At 45.7% G+C, this 13,537-nt stretch overlaps 1 protein-coding gene across 1 annotated transcript; it reads right to left on the bottom strand.

Moving 5' to 3' along the window:
• Nucleotides 1-10,740: 10,740 nt before the first annotated feature.
• On the bottom strand, nucleotides 10,741-11,830 carry LOC117872394 (olfactory receptor 51G2-like). Its single transcript, XM_034760799.1, has one exon. It carries the CDS (start codon nucleotides 11,798-11,800, stop codon nucleotides 10,865-10,867), a length of 936 nt encoding a protein of 311 aa, XP_034616690.1. The 5' UTR covers nucleotides 11,801-11,830; the 3' UTR covers nucleotides 10,741-10,864.
• Between the last annotated feature and the right edge of the window lie 1,707 nt (nucleotides 11,831-13,537).

Below are 13,537 nucleotides of genomic sequence, written 5' to 3'. Positions count from 1 at the left end.
AGAATCACTAGGTGGGGGAAGCGGAATAAGCCCCAACTGCCTGACGACTTTCCTTGACCCCACTCCCCGGCAGGAGAACCCGGGTGCAAACCCCTGCGCCCTTGCCCCATTTCCCCAGCAGGAAGGGGGCTGCAGAAGGGATGGAGAGGGAAACTCAGTTTTCCTGGCTGAACCAGGGCCACACAAAACCCTAATCTGCCCCTGTAGGTGGCGATGGGGCTCTGAAAGCTGGGCCCACCCAGTTTTCCTGTTCTAGCAACACCCCTGGTCCTAAGAGCCCCTCGGCTTCCCACAATAATGTAGGTTGGATCATTTCTGTTACTCTATCTCCAGAGCAAAGCCTGTCTAACTTAGCTTGCAGTGGTATGTGAGCAGGGCCGGATTAACTCTTCTGGGGGCCCAGGGCTATTAGAATTTGTGGGGCCCCCTAGGCTCCAGGGTGGGGAAAAAGATGAGGGGTTCAGAGTGCGGGATGGGGCTGCGGGTTGAGGCAGGGTGGTGCTTGCAGGAAGGGGTGAGGGCTCCAACTGTGGGTGTGGGCTCGGGGGTGGGTCTGAGGTTGAGGCATTTGCAGAGGGGTCTCAGGACAGGGGATTGGGGTGGGGGTGGGGCGTCTCGGCGGGAGTTACGGTGTGGGAGAGGGCTTAGGGTTGTAGTGTGGGGTCTGGGAGGGGGTAAGGGTTCAGGAGCAGGCGGGGGGTTGGGGTGTGGGGCCTGGGCAGGAGTAAGAGTGCACAAGGGGGGGTCAAGGTTGGGATAGGGGGTTGGGATGTGGGGCGCTGACCTGCGGCTGGTTCAGTTTGGTGGGGGGTGCAGGTGGCTCTGCGCGGTCCTGTGCTTGGCTGCAGATACCACCCCCTGCAACTTCAGAAGGAGCTTCCTGATGATCGCAGTGATAAGGCTCTAGTTGGCGGGGGGCTGGGGGGGGGACAGCAGCTTCCTGTTGCTAATTCTCAGCTTCTGGGAAAAAGAGGCTAGGGACACCACACCTTCCCATCGTGGCTAATAGCCATTGATTGACCTCTCCTCTATAAGTGTATGTAAGTCTTTTTTGCACCCTGTTACAGTGTTGGCCTTCACAACATCCTCTGGCAAGTAATTCTGCAGGTTGTCTGTGCATTGTGTGAAGAAATACTTCCTTTTATTTATTTTAAACCTGCTGACTATTAATTTCATTTGGTGACCCCTAGTTCTTGTGTTATGAGAAGTAGTAAACAACACTTCCTTCTTTACTTTCCCCACATGAGTCATGATTTTATAGACCTCAATCATATCCTTCCTTAGTTGTCTCTTTTCGAAGTGAAAAAGTTACATTTCCAAGTTACATTCCTTTGGAGCTCTTGGGACCCATTCTAGTTTCCCTGTGCCTCTGAGAGCATCTTCCCATCTGTTTGCCTCTTTCCTGTGGAAGGAGCCTTTGCTGAAACCTGTGTGAGCCTGGAACCGAACCATTGTTCCTCTCTCAGGCTAGTGGCTGGGGAGGGGGTAGCTAACATCTCATCATATTCAAATTACCAGGAACTCAGGGAATTAAACTCCTGTGACATCATTAAACAGGAACCCAAGAACAATTCATTTTCCAGACGATAACGATGAGTCATGCTTTCTCCTGAATCTACTGAGAGACAAATCCTTCGACCAGGCCACAGAGCAGGGTCATATTGGACAAGCAACGCTACATGAGCTCCCAGTGTGACTCAAAATGGACTAATGTGACCAACATGGACATAGGCCTGAAAAGGACCTCCTGGGTCAGCGTGCCTGGCCCCCTGTTATAGCAGTGATGCTCAAAGTGATCAACTTTGGTTAGTGTTGGGTTACAGATCACTGTAGTACTGAACACAATGGGGGTGAAATGTTATCAATGTTACTGTTTTTATTTTATGTATAAAGGGGAGCAGAACTGTGCTTAACCTGTCCCAAATGAGGGGGTCACCCTGAGCTGAAAGTGTCTAGTTAAAGCAGGATCTCAAATGCCAGATTCCTGTGAGGGTAATAGGGGTGGGGACAGGTGTCCTAGCCAGGATGTATGGCCTCTCCCTAAGGGTCCCAGGTCTGGTTTAACATTTTCCTACCCACTGTTCAAAGATAGAACTAAATAGGGTCCATTGGGAGCCTTTTGTTATTTTCAATGATCAAATGAGAACTGAAATCACTTGTGGTGGGACGGCATTTCTGCCTGGCCTGCTAAAAGTTGAAAATCACTAACTCCTTCAGGACCAGACTCCAAAGAGAAACTGCTGAGCTCCAGTTCATCTGCAAATTTGACACCATCAGATCAGGATTAAACAAAGACTGTGAATGGCTATCCAACTACAGAAGCAGTTTCTCCTCCCTTGGTGTTCACACCTCTACTGCTATCAGAGCACCTCACCCTCCCTGATTGAACTAACCTTGTTATCTCCATACTGATTTATACCTGCCTCTGGAGATTTCCATTACTTGCATCTGAAGAAGTGAGGTTCTTACCCACGAAAGCAGGTGAATGAGCCGGTGATGTTGTAGCTGATCTGATTAGGTCCTGTGATGGTGTTGCTGGTGTAGATATGTGGGCAGAGTTGGCATCGAGGTTTGTTGCATGGGTTGGTTCCTGAGTTAGAGTTGTTATGGTGTGGTGCGTGGTTGCTGGTGAGAATATGCTTAAGGTTGGCGGGTTGTCTGTGGGCGAGGACTGGCCTGCCTCCCAAGGTCTGTGAAAGTGAGGGATCATTGTCCAGGATGGGTTGTAGATCACTGATGATGCGTTGGAGAGGTTTAAGCTGAGGACTGTAGGTGATGGTCAGTGGAGTTCTGTTGGTTTCTTTTTTGGGCCTGTCTTGTAGCAGGAGGCTTCTGAGTACACGTCTGGCTCTGTTGATTTGTTTCTTTATTTCCTTGTGTGGGTATCGTAGTTTTGAGAATGCTTGGTGAAGATCTTGTAGGTGTTGGTCTCTGTCTGAGGGGTTGGAGCAGATGCGATTGTACCTCAGTGCTTGGCAGTAGATGATGGATCGTGTGGTGTGACCGGGGTGGAAGCTGGAGGCATGAAGGTAGGCGTAGCTGTCAGTGGGTTTTCGGTATAGGGTGGTGTTAATGTGGCCATCGCTTATTTGTACGGTGGTGTCTAGGAAGTGGACCTCCCGTGTAGATTGGTCCAGGCTGAGGTTGATGGTAGGGTGGAAGCTGTTGAAATCATGGTGGAATTCTTCCAGGGTCTCCTTCCCATGGGTCCAGATGATGAAGATGTCATCAATATAGTGTAGGTAGAGAAGGGGCATGAGTGGACGAGAGCTGAGGAAGCGTTGTTCCAGGTCAGCCATAAAAATGTTGGTATATTGTGGGGCCATGCAGGTGCCCATAGCGGTGCCACATGTCTGGAGATATATATTGTCACCAAATTTGAAATAATTGTGCGTGAGGATAAAGTCACAGAGCTCAGCAATAAGTTGTGCTGCGTCATCATCAGGGATACTCTTCCTGACAGCTTGTATTCCATCTGTGTGTGGGATGTTTGTGTAGAGAGCCTCTACATCCATGGTGGCTAGGATGGTGTTTTCTGGGAGGTCACCAATGCATTGTAGTTTTCTCAGGAAATCTGTGGTGTCACGGAGATAGCTGGGAGTGCTGGTGGCCAATTTCTCCACATCGTTCTTGAAATGCGGTGCGCAGAACTGGACACAATATTCCAGTTGAGGCCTAACCAGCGCAGAGTAGAGCGGAAGAACGATTTCTTGTGTTTTGCTCACAACACACCTGTTAATACATCCCAGAATCATGTTTGCTTTTTTTTGCAACAGCATCACACTGTTGATTCATATTTAGCTTGTGGTCCACTATAACCCCTAGATCCCTTTCTGCCATACTCCTTCCTAGACAGTCTCTTCCCATTCTGTATGTGTGAAACTGATTTTTCCTTCCTAAGTGGAGCACTTTGCATTTGTTTTTGTTAAACGTCATCCTGTTTACCTCAGACCATGTCTCCAATTTGTCCAGATCATTTTGAATTATGACCCTGTCCTCCAAAGCAGTTGCAATCCTTCCCAGGTTGGTATCATATGCAAACTTAATAAGCGTACTTTCTATGCCAATATCTAAGTCGTTGATGAAGATATTGAACAGGGACGGTCCCAGAACAGACCCCTGAAGAACCCCACTTGTTATACCTTTCCAGCAGGATTTGGAACCATTAATAACTACTCTGTGAGTATGGTTATCCAGCCAGTTATGCACACACTTTATAGTAGCCCCATCTAAGTTGTATTTGCCTAGTTTATTGATAAGAATATCATGCGAGACCATATCAAATGCCTCACTAAGGTCTAGGTATACCACATCCACCACTTCTCCCTTATTCACAAGACTTGTTATCCTATCAAAGAAAGCTATCAGATTGGTTTGACATAACAAATCCATGCTGACTATTCCCTATCACCTTACCACCTTTTGAGTGTTTTCAGATGATTTCCTTCATTACTTTCTCGATTATCTTCCCTGGCACAGAAATTAAACTAACTGGTCTGTAGTTTCCTGGGTTGTTTTTATTTCCTTTTTTATAGATGGGCACTATATTTGCCCTTTTCCAGTCTTCTGGAATCTCTCCCGTCTTCCATGATTTTCCAAAGATAACAGCTAGAGGCTCAGATACCTCCTCTATTAGCTCCTTGAGTATTCTAGGATGCATTTCATCATGCCCTGGTGACTTGCAGGCATCTAACTTTTCTAAGTGATCTTTAACTTGTTCTTTTTTTATTTTATCTTCTAAACCTACCCCTTCCCATTAGTATTCACTATGTTAGGCATTCCTTCAGACTTCTAGGTGAAGACCGAAAGAAAGAAGTCATTAAGCATCTCTGACTTTTCCAAGTTTCCTGTTACTGTTTCTCCCTCCTCACTGAGCAGTGGGCCTACCCTGTCCTTCGTCTTCCTCTTGGTTCTAATGTATTGATTAAAAGTCTTCTTGTTTCCCGTTATTCCTGTAACTAGTTTGAGCTCATTTTGTGCCTTTGCCTTTCTAATCTTGCCCCTGCATTCCTGTGTTGTTTGCCTATATTCATCCTTTGTAATCTGTCCTAGTTTCCATTTTTTTATATGACTCCTTCTTATTTTTTAGATCATACAAGATCTCATGGTTAAGCCAAGGTGGTCTTTTGCCACATTTTCTATCTTTCCTACCCAGCAGAATAGCTTGATTTTGGGAACTTAATAGTGTCCCTTTGAAAAACTGCCAACTCTCCTCAGTTATTTTTCCCCTCAGTCTTGAATCCCATGGGACCTTACCTATCAACTCTGTGAGTTTACCAAAATCCACCTTACTGAAATCCATTGTCGCTATTTTGCTGTACTCCCTTCTACCCTTGAGGAGGATGAAAGTCTCAGAGAAGGACAATATTCAGCTGGAGCAGAAGGAAATCACCCCTTAGTTGGGACTCTCCTTCCAGATCATGTTGTGGTATCCTTTCACATTGAGGATACCTCTCCAGAGAAGGGAACTCCAGTTATTAGGAAGAAACAGTGTGACCTTGCAATCTATATGGTTTTATAAAAATATGCCAATGAGTGAATATAATGTAACTGGAATATGGTTCATGCAAAAGGTCTCTTGCAAGGTATCATTACAAATATCATTACAATCTACTGAGTGTGATCATCCTATTTGTATAAATGTAGCACTCTTGTATCTAAAACTAGAAATATGAAATATAACTCTGAGAGCCTATTGTAATTATGCAAAGTGTGGGCCGTTAATGATGGTTTGGAATCTTGATCACTCCCAGGACAATTGTCTGCAAATGGCTCAGTTTTACCTGTAAGTCTTCTTGTATATGCATGTGCTGGCAAATGGGCAATGAAGTATTGCAGTGGCATGTGATCATGTCACCTGAACTGGAATCCATCTTTAACCTGGTGTTTTTCCATTGACAAGGAGGGGGTGGGAACCCAGAGAGGGACAAAGAATTCCCGCCTTATGAAAAATATATATAAAGGGGTGGACAAAGAACAAAGGACAGAGAGGAGCCATCACGAAGAATCCCCTAGCTACCACTTGAGCTGGAACAAGAGCTGTACCAGGAGAAAGAATTGTGCCCAGGCCCGGAACGTGTCCAGTCTGAGGAAAAAAACTTACTGAAGCATCTCTGAGAGTGAGATTATCTGTATTCAGTTTGATTAGACATAGATTTGCGCATTTTATTTTATTTTGGTTGGTGATTTACTTTGTTCTGTCTGATATTACTTAGAATCACTTCAGTCCTACTTTCTGTATTTAATAAAATCACTTTTTAACTTATTAATTGACCCAGAGTATGTATTAATACCTGGGGGAGCAAACAGCTGTGCATATCTCTCTATCAGTGTTATAGAGGGCAAATAATTTATGAGTTTGCCCTGCATAAGCTTTATACAGGGTAAAACGGATTTATTTGGGTTTAGACTCCATTGGGAGTTGGGCATCTGAGTGTTAGAGACAAGCACACTTCTGTTAGCTGCTTTCAGGTAAACCTAGAGCTTTGGGGCAAGTAATTCAGACTCTGGGTCTTTGTTGGAGTAGATGGCTGTGTCTGGCTCAGCAAGACAGGGTGCTGGGGTCCCGAGATGGCAGGAGCAGAGGTAGTCTTGGCACATCCGGTGGCACCTCACAAGGGGAGTTCTGTGATCCAACCCGTCACAGCCAGGTCATAGCTTTCGGGCATTCAATCATTAGAAATATAGATAGCTGGGTTTGCCATGACTGGGAGAACTGCATGGTGACTTGCCTTCCTGCGGATCTCTCGAGACATGTAGATGGACTTATGCGAAGTGATGGAGAAGTTGTGGTACATGTAGGTATCAATGACATAATGAAGGATAGTAGAGAGGTCCTGGAGGCCAAATTTAGGCTGCTAGGTAAGAGATTGAAATCCAGGACCTCCGAGGTAGCATTCTCTGAAACATTTCCAGTTCCATGTGCAGAGCTAATGAGACAGGCAGAATTGCAGGGTCTCAAAGCCTGGAGGGATATAGATTTATTGGGAACTTGGAAAACTTTTGGAAAAGGAGGAAACCTGTGCAGGAAGGCTGGGCTCCACCTAAACCAAAATGGAACCGGAATCCTGGCACTTAAAATTAAAAGTCTCATAGAGCAATTTTTAAACTAAGGGCTGGGGGAAAGCCGACAGGTGCAGAGGAGCATGGTTTGGGACAGAGACATCCCTTAGGGGGTGATCTATTCATGGAGATTCTTTATGTCCTAGTAAAGAGAGAATTGAAGATGATAAAATACAGATAGGATCTGATGAGAAACAGTCAAATGAAAAAACTCCCATTCAATTACATCATATAATGGCATACGGCTAAAAAGTGACAGTTTATAAAGTGTTTTTTTTTACCAATGCTAGAAGTCTAAATAATAAGATGGGTGAACTAGAGTGCCCCCTCTTAAATGAGGATATTGATACAATAGTCATCACAGAAGCTTGGTGGAATGAGGATAATCAAAGGGTAGAAAATATATCAGAAGGACAGAACAGGTTGTGCTGGTGGAAGAGTGGCACTATATCTTATATAAAGTGTAGAAACAAATGGAGTAAAAATCTTAAATGAACCAAACTGTACCAAAGGATCTCTATGAATAGTAATTCCACGCGCTAATGAAAAGAATATAGTAGTAGGGATATATTACCGATCAGCTGCCCAGGATGGTGATAGTGACTGAGTTGTTACTCTGTGGATCCCTGACTCAGCCCTGATCCCATAGTCTCAGAGTGTCTGAGCACCTTGAATGTATGTATCCTCCTGCCATCACTAAGAGGGAGGGCCAAGATATTATCCACCTGAGCAGAGGCTTGGAGACAGCCAATGGCTTGCCCATGGCCACAGTCAACAAGGGAATTAAAGCCACTTGTCCTGAGTCACAGAGCAGTGCCTAGACCACAGCCCCAGGCTTCCAGCCATCTGAGTGGTGACAGGCCTGGATAGAATCTCTGCTGCACCTGCAGAGCTCCCCCTCCTGGCCATGCGGTAGAGAGTGGGGATGGCAAGGAGCTAGTTACAGAGGTTTGATTCTCTGGCCTATTCTCCTCCTGCCTCAGCAGAGTTTAGAGCAGCCTGGGCACTTGGCTAAACTCTGCCTGACTTTAACAGCTTCCAAGAGCACAGCACACTCTGGCCATCTTCCTGCGGACGGGGGCCACCACAGAGTGCCCCCTGGGGGCTTGAGTTAGCCCTGCAGGCACCCTGCTCTTCCTTCTAAGGTCCTTGCAATGACTTAGTGTCAGCCTGGAATATTTAAAACAAGAGCTCCCTTTGAGGGGTCACATTTATTCAGTCTTCTCCAAAACACAAGGTCTCCTATGCTCCAACTTGACTAGTTTGATTTACTCAGGAACACCCTATCACCCTTGTTGCTGGTGTCTGCATTGCTTCAGACTTGCTGCAAACCCATGTCCCTTGAGCCCCTCCCCTGCATCTCTTACCACTAGGCCCTGCCCCTTGCTGCTCCACTTCCCCTGAGGCTCCACCTCCAGGCCATGCCAGAGCCAGGCCATGGTAAGAGCTACTGTGATGTTCTCTGATCAAAATATGACCATATACATCACTTTCGCAACCAGTGTCATGTATTTGCACTTGGACAAAATGTGTCATGTAAGATGTCAATGAAAAGGTTATGATTTGCTGCTTATGGTTGTGCTATCTGTATGCATGTATCATTTTTGTATTTGAAGGTATGACTATGGGCTCTATACCTGGATTTCAAATGTTTGCCCCTGGGGTAATGCCCACAGAGTAGTTAGCCTGCAAATCTTGGAGGGACTATTCAAATTAAGGGCTCATCAAGAAACACTTAACTGACAATGGACCATGGGAGACGCCCATCTACACGGAATGGACTGTCCTGCAAATGTACTGTCCAGGTATAGGTAATGATTTCCTGCTGTGACTAAGCCAAATTATGCATGGAGATGTGACTTGGTCATGTGATTCCAAACTCCATCTTTTCACCTGTAATTTTCCCCTAGCTGTGCTGAGGGCTGTGTTAGAAACAGTAGGTTTCCCTCCATATGGCCGACACTATAAAATTCTATTAAAAGAAACACCTCAATTTTGCTTCTTTCCTGCTCAAGCCTCTATACTATGAATTTATATGAATGGGAACATTCTAACCAATGCACTGAGGGCTTTCCAGTGATTTGGAAGCAACCAGAGACTTGTCAAGCCAGCAGCTTAGTCTATCACTGCTACAAACCTGAAATAAGAACTTTTCATTTATTGCACGTATTTGACTCCTTTAACCATTTTTAACTCTAACCTTTCTTTCTTTCTTTCTTTCTTTCTTTCTTTTTATAAATAAACCTTTACATTATAGAAATCAAAAGATTGCATCAGCATGATTTTTGGGTAAGATCAGAGTTATATATTGACCTGGGTGTGCGGCTGGTCCTTTGAGATCAAATGAAGCTGTCATTACATTAAATTTGTTCTAACGAACCACACACCTTTAAATCTAGTGTTTTTGATGGGGACATAAGGACAGGAATGTGTAAGGAAACTGCTTTTATGACTTCTTGTTAGCCATTGTGGTGAAACAGAAGTTTACTATGTGTTGCTGGTTTGGTATATCTCACAGGAGAATAACCACGACTTTGTGGGTCTCTCTGCCCTTTTTCTAAGCAGTTTGTCCTGAATTTGGTATTCACAGTTGTGACCCACAGAAGCACAGTTACAGCTACCCCGGGAGCCCAGGCTGCTGTGGGGATTCCGAGACTCTCCACCTTCTCTGGGAATGTGTCCTGAGGGGCAGGGACATAGGCTGCGGCATTCTCTTGTCATCCCAGTCCCCTGCCCAGGGCAGCTGGAGGATCTGAGGCTCCTCACAAAGGCTCTGGCTCCCTGATCAGTTCTTTCCAGGACCCGGCTCTGGCTTCTGTCCTGGACAGGGGGTGGAGCCTCAGTGGAAGAGAAGGAGCAGGGAGTGGGGCCCCTAGGGGGAAGAAGAGGGGCAGGGGTAGGGTCACCAAGGGGACCCGGCTCCCGGCCTGTGTCCCGCTATTGCCTTTTGAAAAGGTGGTCACCCTACACTGAATGGGCTGGGCTGGGATAGGAGCGAGTTGGGCCTGAGCTGAGGTCAGTTTCCATTGTTTTGCATTGCTGGGGCAGAGCAAATGGAGCGGACGGGGAGGGAACCTAGGCCTGAGTCTCTTACCAGGACTCCTGTGTGTCAGACCATTTCTCACACATGCAGCTCTGCCCTGTCTCAGAGGAGAGTGGACTGAGCAGATGTGCTGTGTGCAAAGCCAATAATGGAGGGGTTCAATGAATGGCTTCTCGTTCTGATCCTGTGTTGATCATTTCTCTGACACCACTCAGCCACGAGCACCGTGACTGAGTGGGCAGGGGAAAACTGAGTGACTGTGCCCCTTGAATAGCCCCTGTCCCCAGCTGATGTAGCACCCATGGGGCATGCTGAATGCAGAGCGCTCAGAAATGGCCAGGACTGAGACTGCAGAACAGGTCTGCCCCTTTTTTCATAGCCCTTGGATGTTTAGTCAGACATGGGACAGTGACAGGCCATCAGTAATGTGAACTAGCATCCACATCCCTTCCCTTTATTTACTATCGACAGGAATTGTGAGGTGGGAGTAACCATGGATATGACTCTTTATGGGCCAACATTCCACCCCCCAAAATGGTACTCAGTAAATGCTGCTGCCTGCCTTGGTCTCACTCCCCCAGTGCCCAGTCCTCCATCACCATCCCTGTCCTCCCTCACCAACCTTAGACCCTGTCTGAATCTCTCTATATAGTGGAGATAAATAACTCCTGTCATCTTGGATGTAAGGGTCCAGGATGGAAGCGGTGGCCCATGATTTTCGTCTCCCATGTCACTGGAGCCAGGTGGTGAACTGACCTTTCACTTGACGAACATCCTGATTATCCTCACACGAAGGTGTTTGATTTTCACACTGTACACAATTGGGTTCAGCAGCGGAGGGAGAAGCAGCGAGATGTAGCCCAGGAGAATCTGCAGCATGGGAGAAGAGCCCTTCCCAAAGTACTGTATCACAGTCAAGCTGATATCTGGTGTGTAGAAAAGCAGGATGGCACAGAGGTGGGAGACGCAGGTGTTCAGGGCCCTCAGGCACTCTTCGTGGGACGCGATGCTCAGCACTGTTTTGAGGATCATCACATAAGAGAGGAAGATGAGCAGCGAGTCCAACCCCATTGTTAAGAGTTTAGTAAACAATCCATAGATGACGTTGACTGTGATATTGGAACAAGCCATGTTCATGACCTCCCGGTGCAGGCAGTAGGAATGGGAGAGGACATTGGATCGACAGTATCGGAACCGTTTCAGGAGAAAGGGAAGTGGAAGTATTATGACCATTGCTCTTATCACAGCCACCAGTCCCATCTTGGCTATTCTCGGCAGGGTTAATATGGAAGCATATCTCAGCGCGTTATGGATCGCGATGAAGCGGTCAATGGCCATCAACAACAGCACAGAAGATTCAATGCACTGAAGCAAGTGGATGAAGTAGAGCTGGGCTAAACAGGCATCAAGGCTGATCTCCCTAGAGTTAAACAAGTATGTTCCCAGTATCGTCGGTATGGTTGTTATCAATATGCCAAGGTCTGTGACGGCCAACATGGAAAGGAAAATGTACATGGGCTCATGGAGGCTTGGATTCATTTTTACAATGAACAGAATGACTGCATTTCCTACTATCGAAATAACATACATGAAACAGAAGGGGATAGAAATCCAGAGATATGCCTCTCCATGACTTGGTAGTTTAGTGAGAAGGAAAATTACAGATTTAAATGTTGTGTCATTGACAGCTGACATATTCTACTGGGTAGGTCTGAGGAATTCTGAAATGTTCTTTCTAAAACAAAAGGAAGAGGAGATTAGATGATATTTATCAAGAAACCATTCTGCTCTGAGTGCAGGCCTAAAGACTCCCAGAGCTCAAGGTAAATAAGCAAAAACATACTCTGGGATTCACATGGTTCTGATTAGTCAGACTGGATCAGATTTGTAGCTAATCTACCCCAGGAACCAATGGCCATGTCCAGATGATTCAGAAGAAGGTGAAAGAAGCCCTGAATTTGGCAATGGTGCCAGGGAGTTTTCCCCTGACACCCACTAGTTAGACAAATTTTGTGGTGTAAATCAGGAAGGTTTAGAGCCTCTCTAAAAGATTTTTAAAACAATCCTCTCCACCATAATTGGATTTTCTGATTACTCAGTCCCTCTTTGAATCCTGCTAAGCTCTCGCCCCATTGATATCTTGTGGCTGTGAATTTCACAGCCTACTTCAGCATGGTGTGATTTTAACATTATGACCTTACAACATAAAAACATAAGGGTGGCCATATTGGGTGATATGAAAGGTCCATCTAGCCCAGTATCCTTTTTTCAACTGTGGCTTATGCCTGGTGCCTTAGAGGGAATGAAGAGAACAGGTCATCATCAAGTGATCCATCATCCATGAATTTATGTAGTTCTCTTTTGAACTCTGTTATACCCTTCACACAGACACCCTTTCTGGCCCTCCACTTCTGAGTGTGGCCCCTTGTATCATGCCATGTGTGTAAATACATGGTAAGTGCATGGTGAAAACGGTCATTGTATTTATTTGTCCTGCACTGATGTTATTTTTAAATGTGTTTTATAGCTTCATTATATGAATTATTTTTTGTGCGCCCCTAACAGTTCAGATTATGCAATTGCCTCTTTCCAGCATATCAGATAATTTTTTTAGGGTCAGGTCCTTAATTCAATATAACAGTGATATCAACAGCCACCCGCCAGAGTTTCATGTGTAAATTCAATCAGAACTAGGCTCTATTAACTCACCCTTACCAAATGCTTCCATTGATATACTCTGACCCACAAGAAACCCTCCAAGAGAGCCTGAAGTGCTTTGCCTGGCCAATTTTGATGGAATCCAGAGACTTCGATCAGCTTACAGGTCTCTCTTTATACCCCTGGGACCTGCGTCCTCTGCCCATGCAACAGTCTGTAGATATTTGGAAAATTACAAGCTAACACTGACAGTTATTTCAGCTGGGCAGGGGAGTTGGCTTCACACATGGATCAATACTACAGAGGTATTGCGCTAATATCAACTTGAGTGTACAAGTTACTTCAACCGTGCTCATGTAATTGGTGACTGGGGTCAATTACATACAGCTACTATACCACTCCCCTTTCCTGCACCTCAGCTAAGCTGTTTGCTGAAACACAGTCCGGAGGTTCTGATCTCTCATGACTTTTTTGAAATTCTTGCACAATTCTTGCAGACTTATTGAGTGCATGACTCTGAATGTAAGTGTTAGAATCAGCTTCTAGTCAGTTACCAGGAGACAGTATCCCTGCTCCTTACGGCAGAGATTCTAACAACTCTGCTGCTGGCTTTCGATATAGAGGAATGGCATGAAAGTCTGGTTTGTAATGTCTGTATTACAATGAATAGTTCTGGCCTAACATTTACACTTCTGTACCTTAGTACACACATGTCAACCACAGGTGCTGAACCCACTCGGACCTGCTCAGCAAGCACAGTTGACCCACAGTGGG

The sequence above is a fragment of the Trachemys scripta genome, chromosome 1 (assembly GCF_013100865.1).
Source record: "Trachemys scripta elegans isolate TJP31775 chromosome 1, CAS_Tse_1.0, whole genome shotgun sequence".
Taxonomy (NCBI): domain Eukaryota; kingdom Metazoa; phylum Chordata; order Testudines; family Emydidae; genus Trachemys; species Trachemys scripta.
Note: the sequence above shows the minus strand (reverse complement) of the source record. Positions and strands in the feature narration are given on the sequence as shown.

Bases quoted from the DNA above. Each gene is read 5' to 3' on its own strand.
- LOC117872394 (XM_034760799.1), bottom strand. From the start codon at position 11,800: ATGTCAGCTGTCAATGACACAACATTTAAATCTGTAATTTTCCTTCTC.